This window comes from Larus michahellis, chromosome 16 (assembly GCF_964199755.1).
Source record: "Larus michahellis chromosome 16, bLarMic1.1, whole genome shotgun sequence".
Lineage (NCBI taxonomy): Eukaryota > Metazoa > Chordata > Aves > Charadriiformes > Laridae > Larus > Larus michahellis.
This window is the reverse complement of record NC_133911.1, coordinates 8395891-8422434: the sequence shown is the minus strand read 5'-3', so window position 1 is coordinate 8422434 and position 26544 is coordinate 8395891. Positions and strand designations below refer to the sequence as shown.

The window sequence follows — 26544 nt, the reverse complement described above, 5'->3', positions numbered from 1 at the left end:
TGAGGCCCCGTTTGAATCATTTATTACAGATGTTACTTAGGACTTTATAAGTCGTCTGTCTGTTGGTTACATGGGGGCGAGGGTCCGCACCCCGAGTAGCGGGCAGCCGAAATCACTCGCAGCATTCCTAGCCTCGGAGACCATGGTGGTCACGGTGGCTACAGTAGGCATGCACAGAAAGCAGGAGGAATAAAGCCCTTAAATTCTTGGCATCTTCATTCTCCACCTGTGAAACGGGCATAAGAATGCCCTTCAGTGTCTTATTGCCATTTTACAAGAATAACTACATTAAATCCTGTGAGGCACTTGTCTATTGCAATATTATGGACCTTAACGAGGTAGACCTTCCTCAGAGCCAGAGACATTGTACGGTAACAATAAAACTGTTCAGCAATAAGGGAGATTCACATACATTGGAAACCAATCTTTTGCTAGCTGTAGAACTTCTGGCAAACAGAAATAAGAGATGGCTTAACTCATCATTAAACGTGTAGCTTTGTCTTATAAGCAACCTTCCCGTCTGTAGCTAGTTTTCACATATGGACACCCAGGATCTGCAAGTGCATCCATTTCTTTCAGATCTTTGTGTTCTTATATTCTTCTTCAGATGGTGGGATGAGAATAGCTGCCTTCACAGTTCACAGAAGCCTAAGATAACATCACTCTGAGAAAACAGGCAAATTCTCATAGGGGTTTTGAGGCAGAATACTGCCTGGAAGAGGAGTCTGAGACTCCTGCCAGAAGGAACTGGCCTTCATTGTTTCCTACCCCATTCAGGGAAACAGGTCTGCGTTCACATTCTTGGAACACTCTCTGTGTGCGTTCCCTGTAAATGGGACCACTGCAAAGAAATCCCTGCTCTGCCCTCAGCACTTCCTCCTGAGCACACTCAAAACTTGGAGTGCTGGTGAAGCGCTCAAGTCGAGAGAGGTACCAACCTTAAAATTTATATAGTGTGAATTTTGGCAGGGAGTTACACTAGCTCAATAAACCAGAAGGGAAAAAAATAAAACCAACCACCAACCTGCTTCTCCCTCATTCTAAAGTCAGTTCTGGAAAAGAAGAATAAAATAAAAGACAAGGGAAATCACATGCCTATCCTGCCCTTGCTTCTACTGCCTTTCTCAGTTGTTACCAGATAGATTTCCAAGCAGTAGCATAAAAGAACTCTGTGCCTACCCTGCAACAAGCTATAAAACAGTGTGTTTTCAAACAAGAAGCTGTTCCTATATATTGCACCCAAAAGCTGCCAGCACTCTCAGAGCTGGCGGCTTTCAAAGGGTTTACACCTCTGACTTCACGCTCCTTCTGCGAGCGCAGCAGCCAAACAACCTGGCGGCGGATTTCAGGAAAGCTGGAGGAAACTTCGGAGGAGCTGCGGCAGCGCGGAGCCTGTGCAGCTTCCAGGCTGCGAGCGCCCAGCCCTGTCTGCTGCCGTGCTGCAACCCCTCCTCCTCCTCCTCCTGCTGCTCAGGAGCATTCGCCTGGAGCTGGGAACCGCACACAGCTGAGCTCCCAAGTTTGAGCATGGCTCGGAGAAGACAGAGAAGCCAGAGGTCACAAACTCCTGCAGACCTAGGAGCTGGCACGTGTTCTAGGAGCCTTCTACTTCCCAAACCCTTCATCTCTGCTGAGGAGGGAGCAGACACAGCTCAAAGGCACTCGCACCTGGAAGGAGGATCTCTTTTTGGATTCTACTGGTGTTAACAGAGCTCTGCAGACCTACTCGCAGCCACAGAGGAAAATTCTTCAAAATAGCAAGACGCTTTCAAAGTGGGGAGTGGAAGGAGGCAGTTTTTCCCCTCCTTCCCTGTTTGGGAGAAAGGAGTTGCCCAACCTGGTCATGAGACTTTTCCATACTTCCCAAAGCGGGCTCCTGAAGTTACGACACGGCACCGCCGAGAGCCTGGGGTAGTGTAGTTCAGAACAGCCCCCAGCAGCACACCCCCAGTGCAGGCAGTCTGGTGGGCACAGGAGATGGAGAATGAGGTTGGCAAGTCTGTGGACAATCAAATGGACAAATACATGTAATAATTTGGAAGTTTTCTTTCTCTTTGCTTTTATTCTCCTTCCTTTTTCTCCCTGATTTGTCATGCATTTATCCCTATATTGATTTAGCTGTGCTGTTAATTCTTTCTTACCCTCCCCTCCTCAATTTAGAGTTACAATAATGGGGAAATCAGAAAGTCAAATGGATATTGTGGAAAAATCAACAAAATCTGGGAAGAAATCCTGGAGCTTTGTGGCAATCGGTCTGGCTGTCTTGCTGCTTCTCATGACTTGTGCAGTGGTCGCCCTGGTGATCCTGTATGCCAGCAGCCGAGGTAAGGAACCTGTGAATAATTCTTCTCTTCCCTCTGCAAATAACATACAAGTCTTTTTGCAGAGCTAAATGAAAACAAAAATACAGGGAGACCATGAGGTCACCTCTGCGAGGGACTTGGCTACACCTGCCTCGTTCCAAGCTCATGCATAGAGAGGATTAAGTTGGATTTTATTTAATTTTTAAATATGTAATGTAAGATTCTATGTTTTCAATTAATTCTATGCATTTTAATGATTTCAGGATCGTTTTGAAAAAGGTAAAAAAAAAAAAAGTGTTGCACTATTTTAGAGGGGAAGGTGTGTCTGTGTAAGGCTTGACGTTTCCTTATTTTACAGAAACCTGAGTCAAAATTCATTATTACTGGGAGTTATAAAGCAACAGCTGCTTAGCAGATCTAAAGGGGAGATTGCTTATTATGATGTGAAAGCTTTTTTAAAAAAAAAAAAAAGCCAATGTGCTGCTGAGGAAAGGGAGCAATTTGATTTCTAGGTGAGATTTGGTTCGGTGACTTTAATGCAGATGTCATGCCAGGAACCTGACAGCGAGGCGTATCACTTTGAGGTGCTTTGCCTAAATGTTAACTGCAGAACACGCTTACTCTCAAAACTAAGTTTTTCCACTAGCACACCAAATGCAACATCCTACTTAAAAATCCTGTGAAGCAATCACCATGATTAGTAGCAGCACCTGCCTCACGTTTGTCATTTCCATGAATGCCTCTTGGATTCAGGGCTTTGTTGAAACACCAGGGAATAAACCTGAGAAGTATGAATAGCAAAACTGGCTATTTAAAAAGCAAGGCATTGTTTCCTCCTTACATTGTCTCTGCATCCCCTGCCTGCAGTGAACTGCTCTCACTTGTAAGTACAACACTGCACAATTCTGAGGAAAAATTCATGAGAAAACCCTTTTTATTGTTTACTCTTTTTGCTACCAGCAATTGAATGGCACCAGCATTTGTTCCAGCGTTAGATGAAGTTTCTGCGTATTTGGTATTCATAATACTCATCAGAAAGTTGCTTATATTTATTCTATCAGCTCAGGAGACAGAAGGAAAAAAATCCCTAGAGCTAGGTCCTAGAGTAGGTGTTTCTGGATCAGAATATTGAGCTTTGCAGAATTTTGTTGCTTGCATGCATAACGGATTTCAGAAGTCTGCTCTACATCTTGCTTCTTGGCACATCAGAATTCAGGTATTAATAATATTTGCCCAAGTGTTGGTGTTGCATCCAAATCCACAGGAAGAGTGTGCACGTAAAGCAAGTGCTGTTACATTTTTTTTGGATGAAAGGCTTATCTGTGAGAAAGCAGTTCCAAAATCTAAATATTTTGCAGGCTCGTATCAGCAATTAAACTTTCACAGGGAATGTTTCGCAGATTCAGACATTCCTGAGCAAAATATGAGTGCAAAGCGATGGCAGAGCTGATGAGCTGCTCGTCCTGCACCGCGTGCAGCTGCTCCCCGCTGTTTGCTCCTGCCTTGGAGGGGTGTTTTCAGCACCGACCTAGAGCCAGCTTCGCCCTCTCCTAGTTTACATTAAGTGTACATGGTTGAACTACTGCAACAGGAGACACCACAACCTGGTCGTGCCTTAGAGTAGCCACAACCTTTAAGGAATTCACAGGTAGGAACTGATCAGCAGGAACTTTACACCATCTTTGAGATGAGTGCATCTGTGCACTCTTTGGGTCTAACACTGAGAAAGCAAGAGCTCTTCAGTGCAACCAGTGAATGTTCCTGCAGAGCAGGAACGTTTTTTGGCTTGAAAATTTCATGCAAACACTCCACTTGGTTCTGTTTCAGTGTTACATCTAGGCTCATACCCAGGCAAAAGGCTGAAGTCTGTATCAGACTTAGCAAGTGAAAAGGGCATATTGCTCAAAGCTGTGCAACATAAATGTAAATCCTACACAGCAACAGGAGAAAAAAAAAATGTAACTGAGCAGCAGCATTCTTGTGATAGAACCAAGAATGTTATCCTTGGGATTCTTTAATTTCACTCAGATGTTAATTTTGGGATGTGTATGGGATGCTGGATTGTTTACTAAGAGCAGATTCAGCACTTCATCTTTGTATGTCCTTTATCAGACTGACTCTACCCAGACAGGCTTCTGCAAAATAATTCTGTTTAGCTAATGGAAAATTAAAAGGATTACCTGTCTTGCCTTATGTTCTCTGTTTTGTTTTTTTTTTATATAGGAAGGCATACATTTTGTGGTTCAGGGAGTATATTTTTGTTCTATACAGCTTGCAGAAGAGCATTGTGGTGCCTGAAGCAGGGCTCTGGCTATAGCAATGATGCATGTAATGTATGTTCATACTGACTGATTTTTATAGCCAGACAACAAAAACACTGAAGCTCTCACAGCAATGCAGTTGTATAGCTCTAGAAGCAGTTTGGTCATTTTTGACATCCAAAAAAGTTTTCGTACCCATAAAACCTTGTCTAAATAACCTAGGGGAAAATATAGTAAGAATAGCAGAGCAATATTTGGGTGATCATAGAAAGGGAGGCAGACAGAACTGAAATCATTCGGTTTTGAATCTGAATACACCATGCTCTCAATCTTTCCATCACACCCACACATACATCTTTGCAGCCTTTTCACAGCTCTCGCTCAGCTATGTTCTACAAATATTTACTAAACTCCAAATCTCATCACTCGTTGGAAAGGTTACGGTCTGAAGAACATTTCAACACTTACTGTAGCTGACACATCAAGTCACAGTCAGTGACTTCTCCAGCCAACTTACAGTTACAAACAGCTTACATTCTCACCTAACTGCTGGTCCTGACTACTCAAAAGTCATGTTATTAGTTTAATTGATATTTTATCCACTTTTTAGCTTCTGAGTTTGTAGGGTTTCTCACAAGCAAGATTTGCAGATACTTTTTTTTGCGTCTGCATCCCCGCAGGTTGTCACTAGTCACATCTATTACACAGACTGCTAGGCAGGCTACAAACAAGTAAACAAAGAGAAATACAACTCTTGGACTAAGCAGCACCTTGTTCTGGGAGTGGATTTCAAAAAGCGATGTTGTGGTCCAGCATTTCCTGTGCTGCGAATGCAATTAATGTGCACTTGAATAATAGATTCGCAAGAACCTGCTGCCTAGAGGCGATATCTAAACTGGTCACTGGGACACTGAGAAAAGGTTGTGGCTGAGGTCTGGCTTGTCTCCTAGACCGATGCCTACTCAGTCTTTGACTTTGTGAATGTTCATTAATGAGGCATCTATTCAAAGGAGATGGAGAATTTAAATAAGTGGCAGTAACACAAAAGTCATGATGAAATGACATTTGGGTGGCAAGACTCTTCTCGCTTCTACTCGGACGGAGCTGTGCGAATGTAACGCATGATGTGAAGTACAGGCCCATACAGAGCTGCAGAAGTAGGCAAATACTCCATTTACTCATTCTCACAGGAAATTCTGTCTCAGCCATGCTTATAGATAGACTATAGGTAAGAAATCATAAGAAAGGTGGAATAAAAACCAAATGCTCGTGTTATGCAGTCCATTTGAAGACACTGACATCTGGTATAGGCAGCCCTCTCAGAGGAAGAAGAGCTAAATTTGGCAATTACATTACTTGTTGCAAACAATTCACTGTTATAACAGCAACAAAGGCAGTCTGCAGTGCTGACGGCGCTTCTGCAGATGAATCCGTGTGAGAAGTAGATAAGGTGCTGAAAGGTAAAGCTCACACTTGACTGCCTGATGACAACTGCGGAGCTAATTGTTTCCATGTGTGCCATCCCCAGCCATCTGTTGTCCTCCAAACGCACAGTGAGAAAACACTAAACACAAACTGTTTGCTTCGGAAACTGTACAGAATGATTTGCTTTGCTTTTGTTGCCTAAACAGGAACTTAATACGGCTGTGAAAAGCAACTTGTCTTTTAAAATAATTGTAATTCAAAAGATGAACTGCTGGAGAAGACTACACTGCTTTACAGGTCTCAGAACTTATTTTTATATCCTGCTGCTGACCAGTAAATGCAGTACTCTTCAGTGCCTTCTTTTAAAGTCAATTTAAGATAATAGAATTGTCTACAGTGAATCCAGTGGGGTCTGAATCACGTCCCAGCTCTGGCATTTTTCAGGGGAGCAGTTGACCTCTGAAGTAGTGTCTGGAGTACTTATTTCCCCTCATTTTCTTCCATCTGGAGTAGTCCCACAGCTATGGTCATTTTATTTAGCTCCGTTAAAGCTTACCTTCCCTTATCAATTCTCCGATGGTGCTCGATCAAACTGCAAGTGAGGAAAGCCTTCAGTCTGCAGAGGGTTCAGTGGTTCTTCTCTACTTACAAGACTATCAACAGAGTGAGAGTATGACTTTCTCAATTAAGTAAATGCAAGGGCGATACTGCAGAGGTCCTGAATTTGGCGAGCCATAACGGAACTTAGTACTGCACAAAGTAGTTCCAGTGGTGAAATCTTTCTGGCCCTTTTCTGTTCTCTTAACCTTCCTCTTTGATAGCTCTAAAAGTTGTACCCTGGGAAGGGTATCTCAGAAGAAAGAGGTAGTAAAGTGGAGTGATTAATTTTATAAGAGAAAAAAAAAAATGTTGTAAGAAGCTAGATCCTAGATGAACTTGGCTGTGGGGGAAGACAAGTGGGAGGTAAGGGTTGATAGAAGAGACAAGAACTGATTCCCCACAAACCCCTCCACTGATGTCTTTACTTTCTATGCAGCAGGGGGAACATGGGATCCAGAGATGAACAATCTGTGCCAATTTTCTTCTACACATCATCATCTTCATGCCTTACATTATTGTCAAACATGAGCCCATGTCCCACGTATGATTTTACATTCAGAAGTTTCCCATCACATCCATCTAAATCCTGCTAGACATTTGGTTTGTTTCAACTTTTAGGCTTTGGAGAATATTAACCCGAGTTGTCCCTCCCACATCTGTACTTGCAGCAGTCTTTGTCCATGCATGCCAAAGCACGGGTCTCTATATCATTATAGCTCAACCTGTCAGTAATATTTAATCTGGGAAGAAAATATGAATATATACGTATATTTATACTGAAAGCTTGGGCAGTTGTTTTTAGCAAAACAGTTCCAGAAAATGAAGCACATAGAGTTGTCTAGCTGAGACTTTAGAAGGTGCATTTTACAGTTGTGTCTAGTTATTTGAAGTTCAGGAGGTGCAGCAGACAGAGCCTCAGTCAAGTGAGCAAAGACCCAACAAATACATTGTGGAGTGAAACAGGGCAGTGTTGGTCATATCTCGTACAGAGGCAGGTTGGCTTGGTCCTTTGTCAGGAACAGTACTGAGGCATAAAAGAGATAATTGATAGAAAAACAAAGGAGCCACTTTTAGAAGTAAACTGAGCGCCCCTCACCAGCCATTTGTAATTCTCTGAGTTTCAGAGCCCTGAGTGTGCAGCCAAGGTCTCGGAACGGATTTGGCTTCCCTGCTTATACAGCTCAATTACATTTTCACAATCACAAGGGCTTTTGACTGTGTGAAGTTAGACATTGTCAGGTTATATTAAAAAGAGAAGCTTTGATTAGAAAAAAAAAGAAAAAGGAAGGTTTCATTTGAGTCTCACCTAGTCCCTGAAAAATAGTGAGAGAAATACAGCATACTTCTAGTACAGTTATCTCTTTCTCACCTTGCCCATTGCTATTTCTACTTTATGGAAGATTTCCATGTGCCTCGGAACTGCTAGTTTCTTTTCCCCAAAGAAACCTGGAAATACCCTGGGATTTTAGGGGTTTTTTTCAAGCTTTGGTTGTTGGTGGTTTTTTTAATTATTAGAGAGTTTAGGAAACTCTGGAAATTGGGCTTAGCTTCATCAAATAAAAGCGCTAAACCCCTCTATGTGAAGCTTCCCATTGTTACACGTATTTTGTGCATCCCGTGTTCAGATTGCTAGACGTTAAGCCATAATAAGGCATGCAGTTATTCTAATGCAGATCCACTCCCACGCAGCACGACAGCATGCGGCTGAACCCTGAATGTTACGTTCCCAATCACAGTGGGGGCTTTTTATGTTGCTTCCACTGATGAACTTCAAAGCCTTCTTTTCTTCCCTACTGTTTTATTTCTATCTGAATTACTGTAATCTTGTTTGCTCTCATATAAAACACTTGTTTTCATTGCAAGGAATTTTTTTTACTAACTCTTTTCTGCAAACATCATAGTGTAAGCATCCATAAAAAAAAGTTTAAAAGCATGTCTAATCCTGTTGGAAAGTAAGGGTGTCACATTTTTGTTTTCCATGTGGAACCAAGTAGCGCCTATTCAACTTAAGTAGATACTAAGTTAGTCCATTTTCACAAGTAGGAAAATAAAACAGCAAAATTAATTTTCTTGTACCCAGGGCCAAGGCCACTCATCAGGCTGGGGTGCTTAGATACCTCCCATTCCAGTTCCATACTGAAGAGCACAGAGGAGGGTGACTTGACCAGCATCACGAACACCTTCACTTTAGCACTCAGCATAAAAAATTATGCGTTCATGCACAAAGGCTTCAGTGTAAGTCCGCAGCAGAATTTACGGCTGTGAATTCCCACCAAGACCCTCTGTAGTCGCTGTCAAACTCCCAGCTGAGTTCCACTAAGCCATAAGGGTTAGAGACTCTTCCCATTTCAGTTTCTGCTTACCACCAATGCATTAGAAGTGCACAGAAAATTAATAGCCAAGAGTAAAACTTTCCAGCTTCTGCTGGGACGAGCATACAGTCCCATTTCCTCATGTAGCGGCACACATCAAATTCTTCTATTTTAGAAGTCACAGCAAAATGCTTCTGCTAAGGTTTCATTGCCTGTACCCCCTCTCAAATTCCTTGTCACATCACTCACCCCTCCTTCTCTGTGGGCTGAAACCAGCAAGTAATGGAGGTCCCCAGAATTCCTAAGTTTGGTTGCTTTCAGGTGACTGAGGAAAGCGAGCAGCAGGACTGAGCCAAGGTCTTAATGGAACAAAACTCCTATTTTACTGGGGAGGTGTGCTCATGTCACAACCCAGACAGCCAATATCCATCGGCTCCTCGCACAGCTTGTCCTACGCTTACTCAGATCTGCTGCTTGGAGTCCTGCGATGCCTGATAATGACTTCGCTGGACTTTTCCAGGGTCATCTCAAAGACAGAACTCAGACTTGAGCATAGGTCCAGTCTCCTTCGTTATACACTACTTCATCAGCCCTAACCATGACTGATGAGGGAGCAACCTCTCTGCTGCGCAGCAGGGAGTAACCCTAGAGGCCATATCTGAAATTTTGACCAAGCACAGGTCTGTTACCCATCTTCCCCCACAGACACACGCACACACTTAGGGAATCTTTTCTTAAATTTGATCTTTGTGGCTCAAAACAGTGTGAAAGCAGTAATCCAGCTATGGGCTTTTTGCCCCCTTTAAAGCTTTCAATGACAGTGACTTTTAAGTTCATGAAAGAGCTCAGGTACTCAGAGCATCTCAGCAGATTGTCTAGAAAGGGATCTCATACTTTCAGTATGTGTCAGAAAGACTGCAGAGAGAGCTGACATGTACAATAAAAAAAAAACTAAAACAAAAACTGGTCTTATTCTCCTTCCAGAAGAGTTAAACCTCACTGTCAAGACTCTTCCAATAAATTTTCTTCATAAATCTTCACAGTTGTCATTTGGTATCTTTCGCTGGCACTAATATTCACTTACTTCTCTAAAACTGAAGAGAGCTGTCACTGAGGCTGGGCTGCTGGCGAGTGACATTGGTAGCAATTTCTTTCCAAAACAACTAATTCTATCTGCTCTCTTACTCCTCTCCCCGCAGGCTCTCACTTCGGCACCAATTCAGGCAACGTATGTACCACGCCTGGATGTGTTACAGCAGGTAATGATTGTTACTGTGAATGATTATTGCAGAGGTGATGTTTCACATGTTATTATTTCTACCAAACCTGAATAAACAATAGTTCAAGCTTTAAGACTGAAGAAGTTGAAAAAGAATGACGTTTCCCCTTGGGCTAGATACACATGGCTATTACTGCCAAAAGGCAGCAAGTACAGGAGTCCTGAAATACAGTTCCATGTGTAAACACTGAGGAAAAACCCCTATTCTTACTTCTCCATTGTATACTTCATTTGTCACCAGGGGTATCATTCAAAAGGAATTAGTACAGGAAAATTGCCAGCATGGTCAACAGTTCTCTGGCTCCGGCCTGAGCAACGAGGTGTGGATTGACCAACACAGTCTGTATCTGTAGTAAGAATCCCCTTAGACCAAATTCTCTCTCCAAGAGAATGCATTCTACACATGGGGCTATTTACCTTCTTATTTTTGGCATCTACTTGTACACTCCATTATATGCCATCAAGAGAGGTAAGGCTCCAGCACAGACGCTCCCAGTTGTCCCCTGGAGACACTGAGCCCACAGGTAGGTGCCTGAGCCGGGGCCCCAGGCAGGGCACTGGGCAGTGGGAGAATTACTCTGCCATTCAGAGGCTTCCCCTGGAAAACAGTACAATTACACTGCAAGTGTCTGCTGTCAAATGTTTCCTTGCATTTTTAAGCAGAAAATAGGATCCTTTGAGTCACAACAACACAAGAATGAGTGTTATCCACTACAAGCAGCATAAGCAAGGTGCCTTCTTGCCAGTCTTTGGTAGTCCCAGAGATTACTGGGCAATCTGTGGAATTCAACTCTCCAATTTTTTGATACCCAGCTGCTAGAATAATTCAGAATATGGACCCAACAGCTGACCCTTGCAAGGATTTCTACCGGTACGCCTGTGGGGGCTGGCTGAACCGGCACGTTATCCCAGAAACTAGCTCCAGATACAGCATTTTTGACATCCTGAGAGATGAGCTAGAGATCATCCTAAAAGGTAGGAATGTGGCTACTATATCCTTGGTTACGCACTTGTGTTCAGTTTCAGATGTTATTTACTGCACAGAGGAATAAACTTCCAGAAGCGTTGATTGTGATTTTTTTTATTCTAGTCCTTTAATCTCTACATCTCTTACTACATCCATTTTGTGGGAACATCCTGTTCCCACTAAAAAATTAGCCACAGGTGATTTGGTACTAACTTCAAAGGCAGCAGGACAAGCTGTATGCGTGTCCTTCTTCCTGACACTTTTTCCATTAATAGCTCCTTTAAAGAGCACTCTAGTTTCTCAGTAATTGAAGCCTACAGTAACAAGTATTATCATAGCTCTGAATTCTCAATGATTTCTATGAAAAGATCAAAGCTCTCCGAGGGCAAAAACCTCACTGCCATGGTTCCTTCCCCAGGTGTGCTGGAGACTCCAGATCAAGGGGACAGAGAAGCATTTCGGAAAGCTAAAATACTTTACAAGTCATGCATGAATGAGAGTAAGTCTCTTCTTCCATTGATTCTCTTGTTCTACACCAAATGCACAAAAGTACCAATGTACTTTTGAGCAAAACTCCAGTCAATATCTGTCTAATCTGCGTGGCCTTGCCTGGAAAGCTAATCTTCCGATGGATGAAGATGCCCTAGTTTAAGGCATTCTGGGATGTGGAAAGGATGGATGTTGGTTATCTGCCTCTGGTATCAACGCAAAGCTGTTCCTTCTGAATGCAAAAACACGTCCTGTCTCATCCCTTCCACACACATTCAGCCAAAATCAGTACTGGAGTCAACAGAATTATTTTCATTACTTTTCTGAAGACTAATGTAGGAGACAAGTGATTTCCTGGTATCTCTTATTTTCTGCTATGACAAATTCAGTTTCAGATTTGAACTGTTAGGCCCATTACCCATTTTTCTTCATTTTTTTTCTATGAAAATAATATAGCATTTGTTTTTCCTCTCCCAGGTCTTATAGAGCAACGAGATTCATTGCCTCTGCTAGAGGCCTTAACGATGGTTGGAGATTGGCCAGTGGCTTCTGCAGACTGGAATAAGACCAAAGGTAACGCTGTGCCTGAAAGAGTTCAGTAGCATTAAGGCAGAATTATTTACTGCACTAAGGAGGCTACTGTCATTGTATTAGAGCCCCTGTTTTAACTTTTTCCTCATAAAAAAAGTCAGGGCATCATCCCTATTTAGCATGCAGTGATCTGTATTAAATAAGATAGTATCAATTTAATACCCATATATAAGATCTCATTCGTGAGCAGCATGCATTTTAAGACAGGTAGGAAACCTAAAGGGCCAACGTGAATAATGAAAACAAAAGCAATCTAACCAGTATAGCTGTGTTCTAATGCTTGCATATTAATTAGGGTTTGGAGCATAACTGCCTAACTAGGCATGGTGATTTATATTATGCATAGACAATTGCATATAGATATATATGTATAAATCATTTATTGATTGCATTATATCACTGAGACAGATGAGGACACTAAGAACAGTCTGGCCATTTCTAGCCAGTCTAAAAGTGTTCAGTACAAATATTGTCATATCACGTCCAGTCTGGTTCTAAACAATTTCATCAATAAGCTTACAAACTATACAACTTAACCAGTCCTGATACATATTGATAAATAATGTGTATTTTCGCTTTTATCTTCCAGAGCCAAATTGGAGCATGGAAGAAAAACTCTCCATAATGAACTCCAGATTTAACAAGCGTGTCCTCATTGACATGTTTGTGTGGAACGATGACCGGGATTCCAGCAGACATATCATTTATGTAAGAAAAAAATTGCAGGGAATTATTAGTTTGCCAGAGTCATAACGGGTAGTTATTTACACTGCATACAGATTAGCTTTCCATGAGTCAGTGGGTATGGACAATACTGGTAAAACGTATGCAACAGTTCCATACCCCAACCGGCAGATCTGCCTCAAAGTCATATTGGAAAACATTTTACAGTAGCATAATTTTTGTTTCAGTTAAAGAAATAAAAATCAATAGCTCTTTGCTGATTTGCAGCATTTAAGGGTTGTAAATTCTTGTGACTTGCAAAATGATGGTGAGGTTTAATATATAGCAGGAAACAATGTTTTTAAAACATGTAAATAATATTTCAGAGTTACTTCACGTATGCTTATGCATGAAGTCTAGCCCTCAAGTCAAGCAGCTTCTTTTCTAAGTTGCTTCAATTTATTCTTAGATCTCGATGGTTACTGAAAGATTTTGCTTAATAACCCACACTGAGTATCCGTCCTGTCCATATCTGGAAATGCAGAGGCAAAAGTTGTGCCTTCTGTCTCACCCCAGTTCCTAGAAAGCTAAAGTTCTTTAATATTTTGGTAAGAGTGTACTATTGTCATCCCAACACTGAAAGGGTGGCACATGCAGCATTTTGTGTTGCCTTTCAAGGATACCTTTGGACAACACCAATTCCTGTTTGTCACTAACTAAAGAAATGTGTATCGTTTCCTTCAGATTGACCAGCCAAGTTTGGGAATGCCGTCCAGGGATTACTACTTCAATGGGGGCAACTATCAAAGAGTAAGTATTCCTGGTAATTTATTTACTACGTGCTACTAGAACAATTTCATTACTTATCCTCGTGTCTTGGAAAAGTCAAATATATGAATCTTCATGCTATGTAATGATCACAATTAGACTGTGACATTCATTGCTACATTTTTTCCTAATTATGCCAGAATTTTGTAAAGTTCACAAAAGGAGTGAACGACTGTATAAGTATCAAGCCTCCCCAGAACTGGACAATTCACACAGATGAGAAGGTTGTGGGAAAATAAAATCATCATGTTTTATAGCTTAAAATAGTCTAATTTTGAAGGATAGGTTTACATTATCTTGGATTTGCTTGCATCTTCTAAAGTCACTGGTGCTGGCTACTATTTTACAAAGTACTGGAAAGATGAATTCTACATATGTGAGAAGAATTTTCATACTGGGTCATATATGAGCGTACAATACCCCAAAGCGTTTTGTTGAATACCAAAATATTCAGGATTTTTCACATGTTCATTCAGGGGAAAAAAGTTAAAAAAAAATAAAGTGTTTTCCATGGAGCAGCAAAAGCTGTGTTAATGGAACAGCTACTCAGCTCGTAAGAATCTGCTGTCACTTACTCCCCCCCTTTCCCAAAAGTTACGTGAAAATTGTGAGAGATTATTTTCTAGTTGCTTTTCTCTGCCAGTGCTCAGAGCAAAAAATGTGAGGGTGTCTGTAAATACATAAAAAGCTGTCACAAGCATAGGCAGATAATTTTCCAAGGTGAAAACACCGCTTTAGTACATTTTATTTTCCTCAATTATGTTATACTAACAAAGAGGACTTGCAGCCTAACATCAAACTAATTTTCCTAACAGGAACGGAAGGGAATACAGAGAGACAGCAATCAGCATTTTAGACTCTTTTGTCTAGTGGTTGTAAGGGCAGATGAAAACATCAGTGAGACTAGTTTTCTTCTTACTTCAGTGTATTTGACTCTATTCTTGTATATGTAGTCCTGTGAAGACTTTACAAGATTTTTTCCACACCTTCTGGACACCTTTATGAAGTGCCAATTTCTGTTAATTTGTCTCATGATACAAAACAATCTCCGCGTAGTTGTGTTGGGAACTGCGGATAGCGGCTGGAGTTGGGATTCTGTTCTGCAAGTTTCACATATGTAGAGGCAGTTACAGTAGAAAAGAGGGACATATATGCATTGTTGCATGAAAGTCAGACTTAGATTGACTTGTAGGAGGTAGAATCAGGTACGGTACATAGACCATCCTAAATTAGCAAAAGAAAACCAGTACTGCTTAATGCAGTTTTAGTTTGAAGCTATAAAGAAGAAGGGCTAAGGCTGTGTTTTTAATCTTCATGAATAAGGAGGAGACACAACCCCTTTTTATTTGCTATTTAACAGCTCACTTCCCATAGACAATGAACCCAACTCTGATGACCCAAACTCCCCCTGTGCTTAGTCCAGCATCTTTTGGCAAAACTCCTACTGAGGCCAGTGGGAGTCTGGCCTGATTAAGGCCTCAGCGTTCAGCCTAAAAACACAAATCATCATCATGTAAGTGCCCAGACTCAATTTCACAACAGTTACTGTATTTATCTGGTTTCCAAGGTCTGTGGAGGAACAAAAGTATGCAAGAATAGGTAGTATTAAGCTTTCCCGTGTCAGAGATCAGTACTCCCTCAGCAGCCAGATATCTTTCCAAGGACCATTCTGAGGCATAAATCACAGACGTACCCTCCTATTAGAAATAAAGCAAAGGTATCACCAGGAACCATCCAAGACAGAGTTTTTATTTCAGACAGCGAGAGCAGAGTTTAGAAGATGTATGGTATTACTTTCAGAGAACTTAAGCCTTCCATGTTTCCCCTGGTATTTTGACTAGTAGGGATCACTGTTCCCACAGTGTAACTCAAAGCACAAAGCTTTCTCTTCGCTCAAGTAGTAATTCTAACCCAGGACGCCAGAGTTGGATTGCATAGGGAAGCAGAAAGTGTTGCTTTCACTATGTATTTTGAGACTGGCAACTGCAGCATAAGGTGTTCCAGGATGACCTGAGGTCCTAGGAATTGCAGTAGTATCTGTTATAGTAGAAAAACAGATGAGAAAAATGGAGCAGGGAGGGTTGCACTGGAGACAAAGGCAGAGGCTGTGACCCCCTGGGCCAGACTTTTTCACAGCACACTGTAAAGCTGGAATAAGAAAAACAGTTTGCTGGATGAGAAGTGATAAACAGCAAACCTTTTCTTCACAACGCTACACGCGTTCTGTTTCTTGTCTGCAGGTGAGAGAAGCTTACCTGCAGTTCATGATCACCATTGCCAAAATGATCCGGGAAGACAAGAATATGTCTAAAGATGATTCCTTTGTCCAAGAGGAAATGGCAAAGGTTATGGAGCTTGAAACAGAGATTGCAAATGTGAGTACAGAAATCAAGACCTTCTCAGGGTGTAGGGTGGTGGGCAAGGGAAGAGTCTCCTGCTGTTTTGTGCAGCAGTTTTCAATACAGCAGAAAACTCATGGTCTAGAAGAAAGCAGGGGGAAGATGACTTGTGCCATGAGGAGACCAGAAACCAGAGCTTCTGTGTGTATAGTTATGTCTACTGTACACACTGCTACTGTGTCTGCTCTAGTCCTAACCATATTTATTTTTGGAAGTCTCCTAACGCAGGGTAATCTATCTTCTGCTAAACGTACACTGTGATAACCCCAGGGCTAGCTCCCTTACATCATTAGGAGCCTACAGCACCCTAAAAATCTTCAAGATCTTAATCTTCCATTCTGAAGACAACAGATGGAGCCGCTTGGCTCAACATATTACTGAATCAGGGTGCGGGAGAGCTGAGTTCCTGTACTGAAATTTAGAAAGCAGCACTGGACACCATCAAATTAGCGTTCTTTTTCAAAATACACTGTTTATTTGCATATTGTTTGAGTGTACATATGTGCACATGCATGCACGCAATTTCAGCCATTGACACTTATGTCAGTTGATCCTAGTAATAACCTTGTGAATGTCTTCAGGCAACTACCCCAGCAGAAGAAAGGCACGATGTAACCTTGTTGTACAACAAGATGACCTTAAGAGAGCTACAGGAAAAGTTTGCATTGAACGTAAGTGTTTAATGACCAGTCTAATACTTCTGGCTTCCTTTTATCACCATGCCAATTGGAAACGGCTTTGTGAATTTTTCAGTGGTGCAAAGAGAGCTATAAAATGATTCCCATTCTTAATCTTGTCTTCAGAGTCTCTTAAAATGCTTTTTCCTACTGAACACCACAACTACATTCAATCCCATAGAGAGTAGAAAGTCCAGGCAGCTACTAAGGCACTTAAACACCCAGCATTGTTGTGTGTCTTTCTGTCTGCCTAGGAATTTAACTGGACCTTCTTCATCCAAGGTGTTATGTCTTCAGTAAGTGTTCAGGTTGACCCAGAAGAAGAAGTTGTTGTATATGGCATGCCCTATCTGCAAGAGCTGAAAGCAATTATCTCAAAGTACTCTGCAAGGTAAAGAAACTGGACAATATCCGAGACAAGTCACAAACGTATTGCAGAAATGTAAAATTATTGGGCCTGCTTGGTAATTCTGCTGGAGCTTCTCTGAGAAAGGGGACACCACCTCTCTGTAAGATACGGGTAATGTCTTCTAAGGTCCTATGGTCCCAGAGTACTGTGGTACTAGGCGTCTCACACACTCAGAAAAGGTTAAATGGGAAGAAAAAAAAATACGTCACAGGTTTAGCTCTTGTTACACTCTAGAAGAAAAAAAATAAGAAATTAATCCCTGAACAGACATGGTAGTAGATCCTCAGGCTGGATGCCCCTACAGTTAGCCAGCCCGTTAAATAAGAACAGTCACCTGTATGCTGTGAAACTGATGACTGGCAGCAGTCATTTGCTTTCTGACCTCCATTCAAAAGTAAGATCCCCTCTGACTGTCTGCACTAGTGTTGCTTTTTTACAGGGAATTAAACTCAGCTTTGCTTTCCCCCACAGCACCATCCAGAACTACCTCATTTGGCGATTGGTAATTGATCGAGTCAGCAGCTTGAGTCGGCGTTTCAAGGATGCCCGGGCCAGCTACAGGAAGGTACTTCCTCTGTTCCTAAAGAGACTGTAGAGCATAGTACTGGAAATGTGTCCCGCAATCACCAAATCAATGTCAATACAATCCCCAAACAAATCTAAGAACAGCAGTCACAACAATGGAAACCTCTGTCTTAGGTTAACCTCCCCTTTAGGTAACGATTTAGAAGAGAGATGCGTAGGCAGAATGAATCCTGCAGCGTTTTGCATTGCAGGCACTTTATGGGACAACACTGGAAGAAGCACGCTGGAGGGAGTGTGTGAGTTACGTCAACAACAACATGGAGAACGCAGTGGGAGCAATGTATGTCAGGGAGACATTTGCTGGTGAGAGCAAGAGGATGGTATGTAGTTTACCCTTCATTCTACCGTACATCCACAATGTCTACAGTGCCCATTCCCCTGTCTGATCTCCTAACCTATTTTGTCTGGTAAAGATATCCATCAGCCGAAAGTCAGAAGGCATAAGAACTCAGTTATGATGCTCTTTTAAATGCCAAGTGCCATGTTTTAGAGCATACAATTTGGGGATATCATCTTTCAGTAGGAAGCTTTTCACCCCTCCTTAGCCGTGCCTGGGAAAAATAGCATATAAATGATAAATTTCTTATTACCTCTCTTTTAGGTCCGAGATTTAATAGATAAGATTCGTGAAGTGTTCATCGAGACTTTAGATGAGTTACAGTGGATGGATGAGGCATCTAAACAGAAAGCTCGTGAGAAGGTCAGAGATGAGGAATTTCAGTGTTCCATCATGAATATGAAATCTTCGCAGTTTTGTAGCATCATTATTCCCAGTTCTTCTACAAATGAGAGGGAGAAAGCTTTGATGTTCACTACCCTGTTACCCATTTTCCTATTACATTGTCCTTTTCTTCTTAATTTTTGTTGGCTCCCATACATTTTTATTTCCTTTAATGAGTCTTGTGAACTACGTTACAAATGAGAAGATGGCACCAAATGCACTAACTAGAATGACAACAGAATACAATGCAATCCCCCAAAGAAAACCTTTCAAACTTTTCATTAACTTTAGGACCTTCAGCACTGTTCCAATAGCAAGGGGAAAAAAAAGCTACTAAACGAGGGTCAAGCCCAAGCCCTGTAGGATGGTGCTGTAGGGTCTGCAAGTCTACCGTAATGGCTGCACACCAGGAGATGAGAGGAAGACTGTATTTCCATATGAAAAAGAAAAGTCTCACTAGGCGATAGGGTGCATTTGAACATGGTCTTTAAATATTTACATCCAGTTTCTCACAAGCAGGTGGACAATAGCAATAAAGAATTTGAACTATTATACATACTGAAACTTAAAAAAACCCACACCAACAAAAACCACAATTAAGAGGAAACATTAAACTCTTTTCTTCTAGGCAATGGCAATTAAAGAACAAATTGGCTATCCAGATTATATTTTGGAAGATCAGAATGAAAAACTAGATCAGGAATATGCCAACGTAAGTATGCAGTGCGTACCTCAATGTAAACGCCTACACTTATTTTCTTGCCACTTGGAATACTTATACCTGTGAAACTCACATTTCCAAGTGACTCAACAGCATACAAAATTGATTGTGTTGAACACTTTAATAAATGAGTGCAAAGAGCTAACTATTAAGTGATACCTTGCAATCAAAATATTTTTAGACAATACAGTCAGGGGTATGAAGAATTCCTCTTCATGCACAGCTTACTAATATGCTTGGATATCTGTTTCTTTAGGTAAACTTCAGTGAAAACAATTACTTTGAAAATATTCTGGAAAACCTGAGAGCTGGAGCCCAAAAGAGCTTGAAAAAACTTCGAGAGAGAGTTGACCAAGATATGTAAGTTTCCAGAGTGCACGCTACAGACACAACCTAAATTCTGACATAATGGTTATCCGGTTTAAGTCCTGTGCTATGGATAGCCAAGAATGCTTATGTCTGAGATCTTATAAGATATTTCCTGGAATTAAACAAGTAGTTCATTGCCTCTTGCAGTAGGAATTGATCCAGTTCTCTTGGAATCTCTCTTCATCAAGCTGCTTCACATTCAGATATTACATTGGAGCTACTTAACACAAAAGCAGTGACAGATCTTTGACAACTCAGCAAGGAGGAGATGAGATATACACTATCATGGAACTTCTGAAAATTTATATTCAGGGGGAAAAAAGCTTAAGATATTCTGGCCAGAATTCTGTTGGAAATATGCCCAATCTTGGGAAAGTTGAGCACAAGATCTAATTTATGTCCATTCCCAGCCAATTACTTCGCACCGCACCTAGTAAAGTATAAATGTACTTTTCAGGAGCTTCCTGTCATAGGCACAGGTTTGGCTGCTTCCTGATCCCTTCTTTGACTCCTTGAATGCATCCTGCGCAAGTCTCAGGTCTGAGCCTGCATTGCCTGAGCTGATACCTCACATTCTCTGCTCATAGGCAAATCCTCAGCTAGTACTAGTCTTAAAAAAAAACACACACACACAAATAAGAGTAGCATGTTCATAAGTTGTTAGCTAACCGCTCCAAGGTGAGCGGTTGGCAGCACTAACCAGTAAGAAGCATTAGTTCACCACATCACCAGGACAACCCCTCCAGTTCTTCATGTGCAGTTGCGTTCCTGCCAAGTCCGTGACACGGATATGTCCCAGAAGCCCTGGCTTGCACATTCAGCAACAAATGCCTTGGAATATGACCTGATTTCCAGAGCTATGAGCTAGACAATCTGAACTTTAAATAGTCCGGTTAGCTGTAAAGGAGAGTATATAAAACATATATATAGTATATAAAAAAAGTGTATGTTGCTGATACTAGTTCAGTTTCCTGGCAATATCAGCACAACCCATTTCTACCACTTATTCCTGTCCCCAGGCTGTGATGAGCAGTTCTCTCTATTCTGTTAGTCCAGAATAAGCAGCTTTTCAAAAACTGAAAGATACAGATGTGTGCTGTATTTCTCAAGCAGGAAATTTGCTTCCGTTCTAGAGCAGCCCACAAGCAGTTGTGTCAAAATATAACAGATACTGCAGCTAGGGCATCACAAGATACTGTAAGGACAAGAGATGTGGGAAGAAGAATATCTCAGGCTGATGCTGGTGAATACTTCTCATGAGTTAATGGCTTCAGACTGGTACTGCATGGTTCGCAAGAGCAGGCTGGCTAGGAGTGGTTGTCAGAGGTAGAAGAGAAGGGGAGGAGAAAGAGACATACAGAGAATAAAAAGTTAACCAAGCTATTGGTGAAAGTTTCCAGAAGCGGCCTACTTAAAAATCACTTCTCAAAGTTAACACTCATTATCTATGAAGTATTTCACTCCAGACGCAGACATTTATATATCTGAGTGATTATTCAGTTTTAATTTTTCAAGAGACAAGAAACTTCCAATTTGAGTAACTGCCTTCTGCTGCTCAAAATATCCTCTAAATGCTAATTTCCTTTTGAATGCAAACTATTAACCTCTTCTCGAGATTAGATAGTGTTAAGATGAGCTGGTAAACAGTTACCACATCCCACCCCAATGGGGCTGTTCCACAGTCAAGAGCAACAGCATTTCTTACTGTAACTTGTCATTGTTCAGAATGAAACGTGTCCATAAATGAGACACCAGTTATTTCCTGGTATTAGTATTTCTTCCCAGCTGTGTCCAATGGCACCCTTCTTCCCTACTTCAGTCCTGTCCTTATATGCAGCCTGCATTTTTTAAACCATAAAAATTCAATAAAAAGAATGTCTAAAAAAATAAAACGCCGTGACTAACTTTGTGTGCAACATTTATTTTTAGATGGATAATTGGAGCTGCAGTGGTGAATGCATTCTATTCCCCCAATCGGAACCAGATAGGTAGGTTTACAACAATTTTAAACAGCTGCATGGAACTAGTGATTCATTTTTTTGTACAAGGGTGTGCATCTGCTCTCCAGAGGCAAACCTGCTTGTGCCCCGATGGAAGTCCTGGGCAAGGTAGACAGGCTGTTCTTTTCAAGCAGTCACTTTGTCACTATTCAGCTTCCCCGCCCTTGGCAGGCGCAGTTTGTGATGGGAAGAGCCTTGTGTTTGAAAGCCTGAGACAGTAACTGCTACTACAGCAGTGCCAGCTCAGAGCCCAGAGAACGCTCACGGCGTGTTCTGGGCTGTTTGTCCTTGTGTTTCCACATTCCCGATAAACACACGGGCAGCTCTCCAGTTTGCTGTCTCTACAGGTGGTACTGGAACTGCCTTGGTAAGAGGCAAACCAGACCAAAGAAACCCCCCTCTTCCTACAGAACGTCAGAGCTGCGCCTTTTTGTAGGGTTGCCAGGCTGACCTTTCCTGTTCTTCGCAGGGAAGATCTTCAGCCTTAGGAGGCAGTGAACCCTCCTGGCTCCCTGTACTCCCAGAGCTGGTGCAGGTGCCCAGAAGCTCAGGTTAAGGCTGCAGATGTTGTAGAGGCTTTGCTGAATTCCAAGCACCCCAAACAGCAGAGGAACCAAATAATTTCTATTAAGTGGTGCTTATTAAAATTCCCAGACTACCAAGATCTACTATGCGAGTACTCCAAATACCACAAGAGGGAAAAAGCGTGCCTTTTTTAGGCCAGACAGCAGCTGTGCCCTGCTCACAGGGCAAAGGTCAGAAAACAACCCAACCAACCATCACAAGAGAAAACTTAGATAATTGCAAACTTACCTAAACAAAAATAGCAAAACATACAAAGTACTCATAATTTAGTCTTCTAGCCTTAGCAGCAAGAACCAGGTTCCATTTGCATCGCTCCTGCTTACCTCCATACTGTAGGTTCAAAGAAGCTGCGACCATCCCCAGCCTGAGCAGGAGCCCCTTTAGCCTGCTGCTGCCTCTCCCCTCGGAGCCAGCCTTAGAGCTGAGCTCAGGCTCCCTATTTATCCACCGTGGTTTTATGCTGATCATAATCAGCTGTGAGCCAGCTTCCCAGGCAGGGAACTCGGGTCTTAAAGAACACTGGTTCCTCTGCCACTTTGCCCTTATGAGTAACATGGCAGTAACTGCTTTAAGCAACTTGGAGATGAACACGTGAGCCAAAAGTCCAAGCACAGCTACCCCCAACAGTGTGGGTGTCAGTTAAATCCTCTTTCTTCCTGTCTCTAGTTTGAGGAAAATAGTTTTCCACGGTACTTTCGGTTTCCTCCTCCTGTCTTACTGCAGTGTGTCTTACATACTTCTCCCCAAAAATGTATGGATAAAACCTTCTGTGTAGTCAAAAAAGTTTTTTTCTCTAAATGAAATATGTGCTATATCATCTCAATATCTTACTTCTTAGAAAGTATCTTATTAGAATGAATTGCTTGCAGTCTGAGTTCCTCTAGAAGCATGTATGCGTTTCATCTTACGTACGTGGGACGAAGACTAAACCCCATGGATTCTACCTAGCGCTTTTGCCAGCAGAGGGAGGAGGACAGCCCTCCTCTGCCCGCCCCCCGCCCCAGACCAGCATCCAAGGGCACTTGGTGTCCGTAGGAATTACTGCTGTGCACGTGGTACATGCCGAGCACTGGTGGTAATCGGCGTATGATTGCTAACCTTTCTTTAACAAAAATAAAGCAATAAACCATCCATTAATTCCCCTATAAAATGGCTCTAAAACACAAACTGTACCTGTCTCCAAAAGACAGTTACTAAACGTTTTGTTCTCGCCTTCCTGCAGCAAACAGCAGAGACCAAATTAGGCTGAAGTTGAAATGCAAATGATGCTCGGTTCTCAAACAGGGAGATACTGTAGTTGCAGATGTGCTAAATTAAACCTTTATTAACTTGTCATTTTCCATTTCTCAAGAGAGAAACAATTTCACATGAGGAGGCATGATGTTGCTTCTAATCATTGGATATTTTAAATTCCTTCCTGATCCTTAAACCAAGCGAACGATCTGTCTGCAAAGTCTGCAAAACCAGAGGTACCTCACCAGCTCTCCCTCTCTCTTCCCCTCTTTGCAGTTTTTCCTGCCGGGATTCTGCAACCCCCCTTCTTCAGCAAACACCAGCCACAAGCCCTGAACTTTGGAGGGATCGGGATGGTTATTGGCCATGAAATTACTCATGGGTTTGACGACAATGGTGAGACGATAACGGAGAAAATATGTTCTTTCAGCTGCACTCATTGCACTCTAAGAAATTACAGTTCCACCGCGCGGTGACTGAAGTGTCCCTGCACACGCCAGATGTTGCTATCTGGGAGCGCACTATTCACACTCTGTTAACGTTTGGCAGCGAATGTTTCATGACCTAAGCAGGTCACGCAAGAATCAAGCAGATGTTAAAAATAAATTGAGTCAATGACAATTCTCAGGGAAAGCTGTCACTTTTACAGCATCATCAGAGCGGAAACACAATGCAGGCAGATACGCTGCTCCTGAAGTAAAATGAAATCCGTGCACTAAAGTCTCGGGACAGAAGAGCTGTCAGTAGTGTCATGAAATCACGGGAGGCTTTTTTTTTTTCAAACACGCATGTTTGAAGTAAATGGACTTTATTATCTTTCTAGAATGCTATGTAATTCAGTTTTGGGCCAAACCTCACTTCTGATACAATAAGCCAGTAATTTCTTATACATAGGTTTTCTTCAGTGTGGGTTTTTTGTGTTAATTAAGTTTGTGCAGATTACACACAGGCACACAATGAAGCCTCAGAAATCTAGATCTATAGTGACTAAAAAGCGTGCTGTAGCCAGAGACACACACACCGGAACGGCAATTCCAGCTTTCTGCTGCTGCGGCAAAGTAATTAATTCTGTATGAAGCTCAGTTCTGTCACCCGCACACACAGAGTGAGCACCGTAGACACCTCAAAAGTGGTGGTAAGTTCTGTTACACAAAGTCTGCATAATCCAGTTTGAAATAAAACTAGGCCTTAGTGCCTTAGTGAAGTTGGGGCTGCTGGCTGAACGGGAAATCACGGAATAATCAAGAATAGAGACGAAACGATCGCAGTCGATCTTGTCCGTTCCCGTGTGCCAAAGCAGAATCAACTGTGCCAAAAACTTCTTCTGATAAATCTCCGTAGCACAGACCATCTAAATCAGAGGAGGAAAGAGGAGGAAGTGCAGCGCTAACGTTAAAAACAAGCAGTTGCAACACTGGAAGAACAGTTGCCTTAACGTACCCTCACTCAAAACTTTCCTTTTTTTCTTGGATTTTTGTACAGGTAGGAATTTTGATAAAGATGGCAATATGTTTGACTGGTGGAGCAATTTCTCAGCTATGCATTTCAAGGAGCAGTCTCGCTGCATGGTTTATCAGTATGGGAACTACACATGGGAGCTCGCTGGAGGACAAAATGTAAGTAAAACCAGCCGTTTCCACACCGCTGGTTTTTAATACGGAAAGATAATGAATGTAAATGGAGAATCTCTACAGACGATAAGCATAAAACCCCACATGCTACAGGCTAATTGTTCTGGAGATAAGATACGGGGGTTGTTTCTTGTAAATGGGGGATTCTAGTGCAGCCTGGAAAACCAGCACTCTGTGTGTAATTGTGTTAATGGTGAACTGGGCCCCTGTGTGCCAGACCCTGTGAGATGTTTTTTGCAAGGGGGGGTGAAAGTTGGTGTTTGCTTCTGTACTTTGCCAGTCCTGCTAGCATATATTCTGCCCAGCAGCCCATATTCTGTTCAGGTTATATCCGTACATATTCTCTCTATTCTAACCTACGGCTTTTCTCCTATTAATTTTTTATTTTCACTCCCCTTTCTTTGCCCCAGCACCAAGTCACTGCTTCCTTCTCTTCCAGACATGGCTGTGGGGCTGTGATGGATGACTGTGCTTCAGCCTGCGGTTCTTAGGCTTGCTAATGTTACCGACTGCAGAGTAAATGAATGATTATTCTTTCACAGGTCAGTGGAATAAGCACATTAGGAGAAAATATTGCAGATAATGGAGGAGTCCGACAGGCTTATAAGGTAACTTTCAAATAGACTGTGAGATAACTTTGCCCCTGGGATTCAGCAATGGCGTTACCTATTCTGTCATAAAAAAAATTGGCAATTAACATGTTATTACCATATTCAAAAACTTAAAGCCTCAATTACATCTGGAAGCTGATGCACCCGTCGATGCAACCACGCTGTAGGATGGCTGGCATTCTTGCACCCGGGAGAAGACACCTCATTCTCCTCCCTGTGCTTTGATGTGCTGCAGCGCTTGATGCTGCATCCGTCTGTCTCGGGGAAACAAGGGCAACATTCATAAACGGGCACAGGATTAGCCAGGTACGGAGGTACAACGCCCTCCATTTTATAAAGCCCTTAATCTGAAAATGGCAGCTGAGACTTCAAACAGCTCGTCACATGGCAACAGAGCACTAATTTCTTGGCAACACAGTTTGGTGATATTATGAAGCAGAGCAACTGTTTTTTCCAAGTTTATTTCTCTCACGCTTTTCATCTTTGATCTCAGAAATGACACGTCTGGTAGGACATGAAAAGAATAAATGGAAATACCATCTCTTTCCCAAGAGGGATACAGATCATATCTACTAAATACCCGTCTCTAAAAGCCTAGCTCCTTTTGTTGCTTTCTTTATGTGTTTATAAGCTTTAGGAAAATAACACAGAGAAGTCCCTTCTACCTTGCCGTTATGTATTTTCCATGCAGCGGGAAAGCAGAATAAAAAAGCAGGGATTGATAATCTCAGAACTGCCTCTTTCCAAGGGAAAAGGTTGCTTCAACCACTGTTATTTTCAAAACAAGAGGAACGCACCTGGTATTTCAGAGCACGACCTCCGTGCCGTGGTTGAAAAACTGTGTTGTTCAGCGTGGTTTTATCTATTATAAGACTATTGCGTATC

The 26544-nt window shown here is 42.0% G+C and overlaps 1 protein-coding gene across 2 annotated transcripts in view; it reads left to right on the top strand.

Annotated features, from left to right (window-relative positions):
• The first annotated feature begins 1368 nt into the window (after positions 1–1368).
• Positions 1369–26544, top strand: part of MMEL1 (membrane metalloendopeptidase like 1) — a 31924-nt gene continuing 6748 nt past the window's right edge. The window contains exons 1-20 of one of the 2 annotated variants that reach the window (XM_074609541.1): positions 1369–2027; positions 2161–2324; positions 10101–10160; positions 10994–11155; positions 11566–11646; positions 12114–12209; positions 12817–12935; positions 13635–13700; positions 15959–16093; positions 16699–16788; positions 17049–17185; positions 17675–17768; positions 17980–18108; positions 18390–18488; positions 19138–19221; positions 19487–19590; positions 21529–21587; positions 23694–23813; positions 24900–25033; positions 25591–25656. In XM_074609541.1, coding sequence (XP_074465642.1) covers positions 1978–2027; positions 2161–2324; positions 10101–10160; positions 10994–11155; positions 11566–11646; positions 12114–12209; positions 12817–12935; positions 13635–13700; positions 15959–16093; positions 16699–16788; positions 17049–17185; positions 17675–17768; positions 17980–18108; positions 18390–18488; positions 19138–19221; positions 19487–19590; positions 21529–21587; positions 23694–23813; positions 24900–25033; positions 25591–25656 — 2049 coding nt within the window. In that variant the 5' untranslated portion in view covers positions 1369–1977. The remainder of the gene's footprint in view (positions 2028–2160; positions 2325–10100; positions 10161–10993; positions 11156–11565; positions 11647–12113; positions 12210–12816; positions 12936–13634; positions 13701–15958; positions 16094–16698; positions 16789–17048; positions 17186–17674; positions 17769–17979; positions 18109–18389; positions 18489–19137; positions 19222–19486; positions 19591–21528; positions 21588–23693; positions 23814–24899; positions 25034–25590; positions 25657–26544) is intronic. The other variant, XM_074609543.1, reaches the window with a different exon arrangement.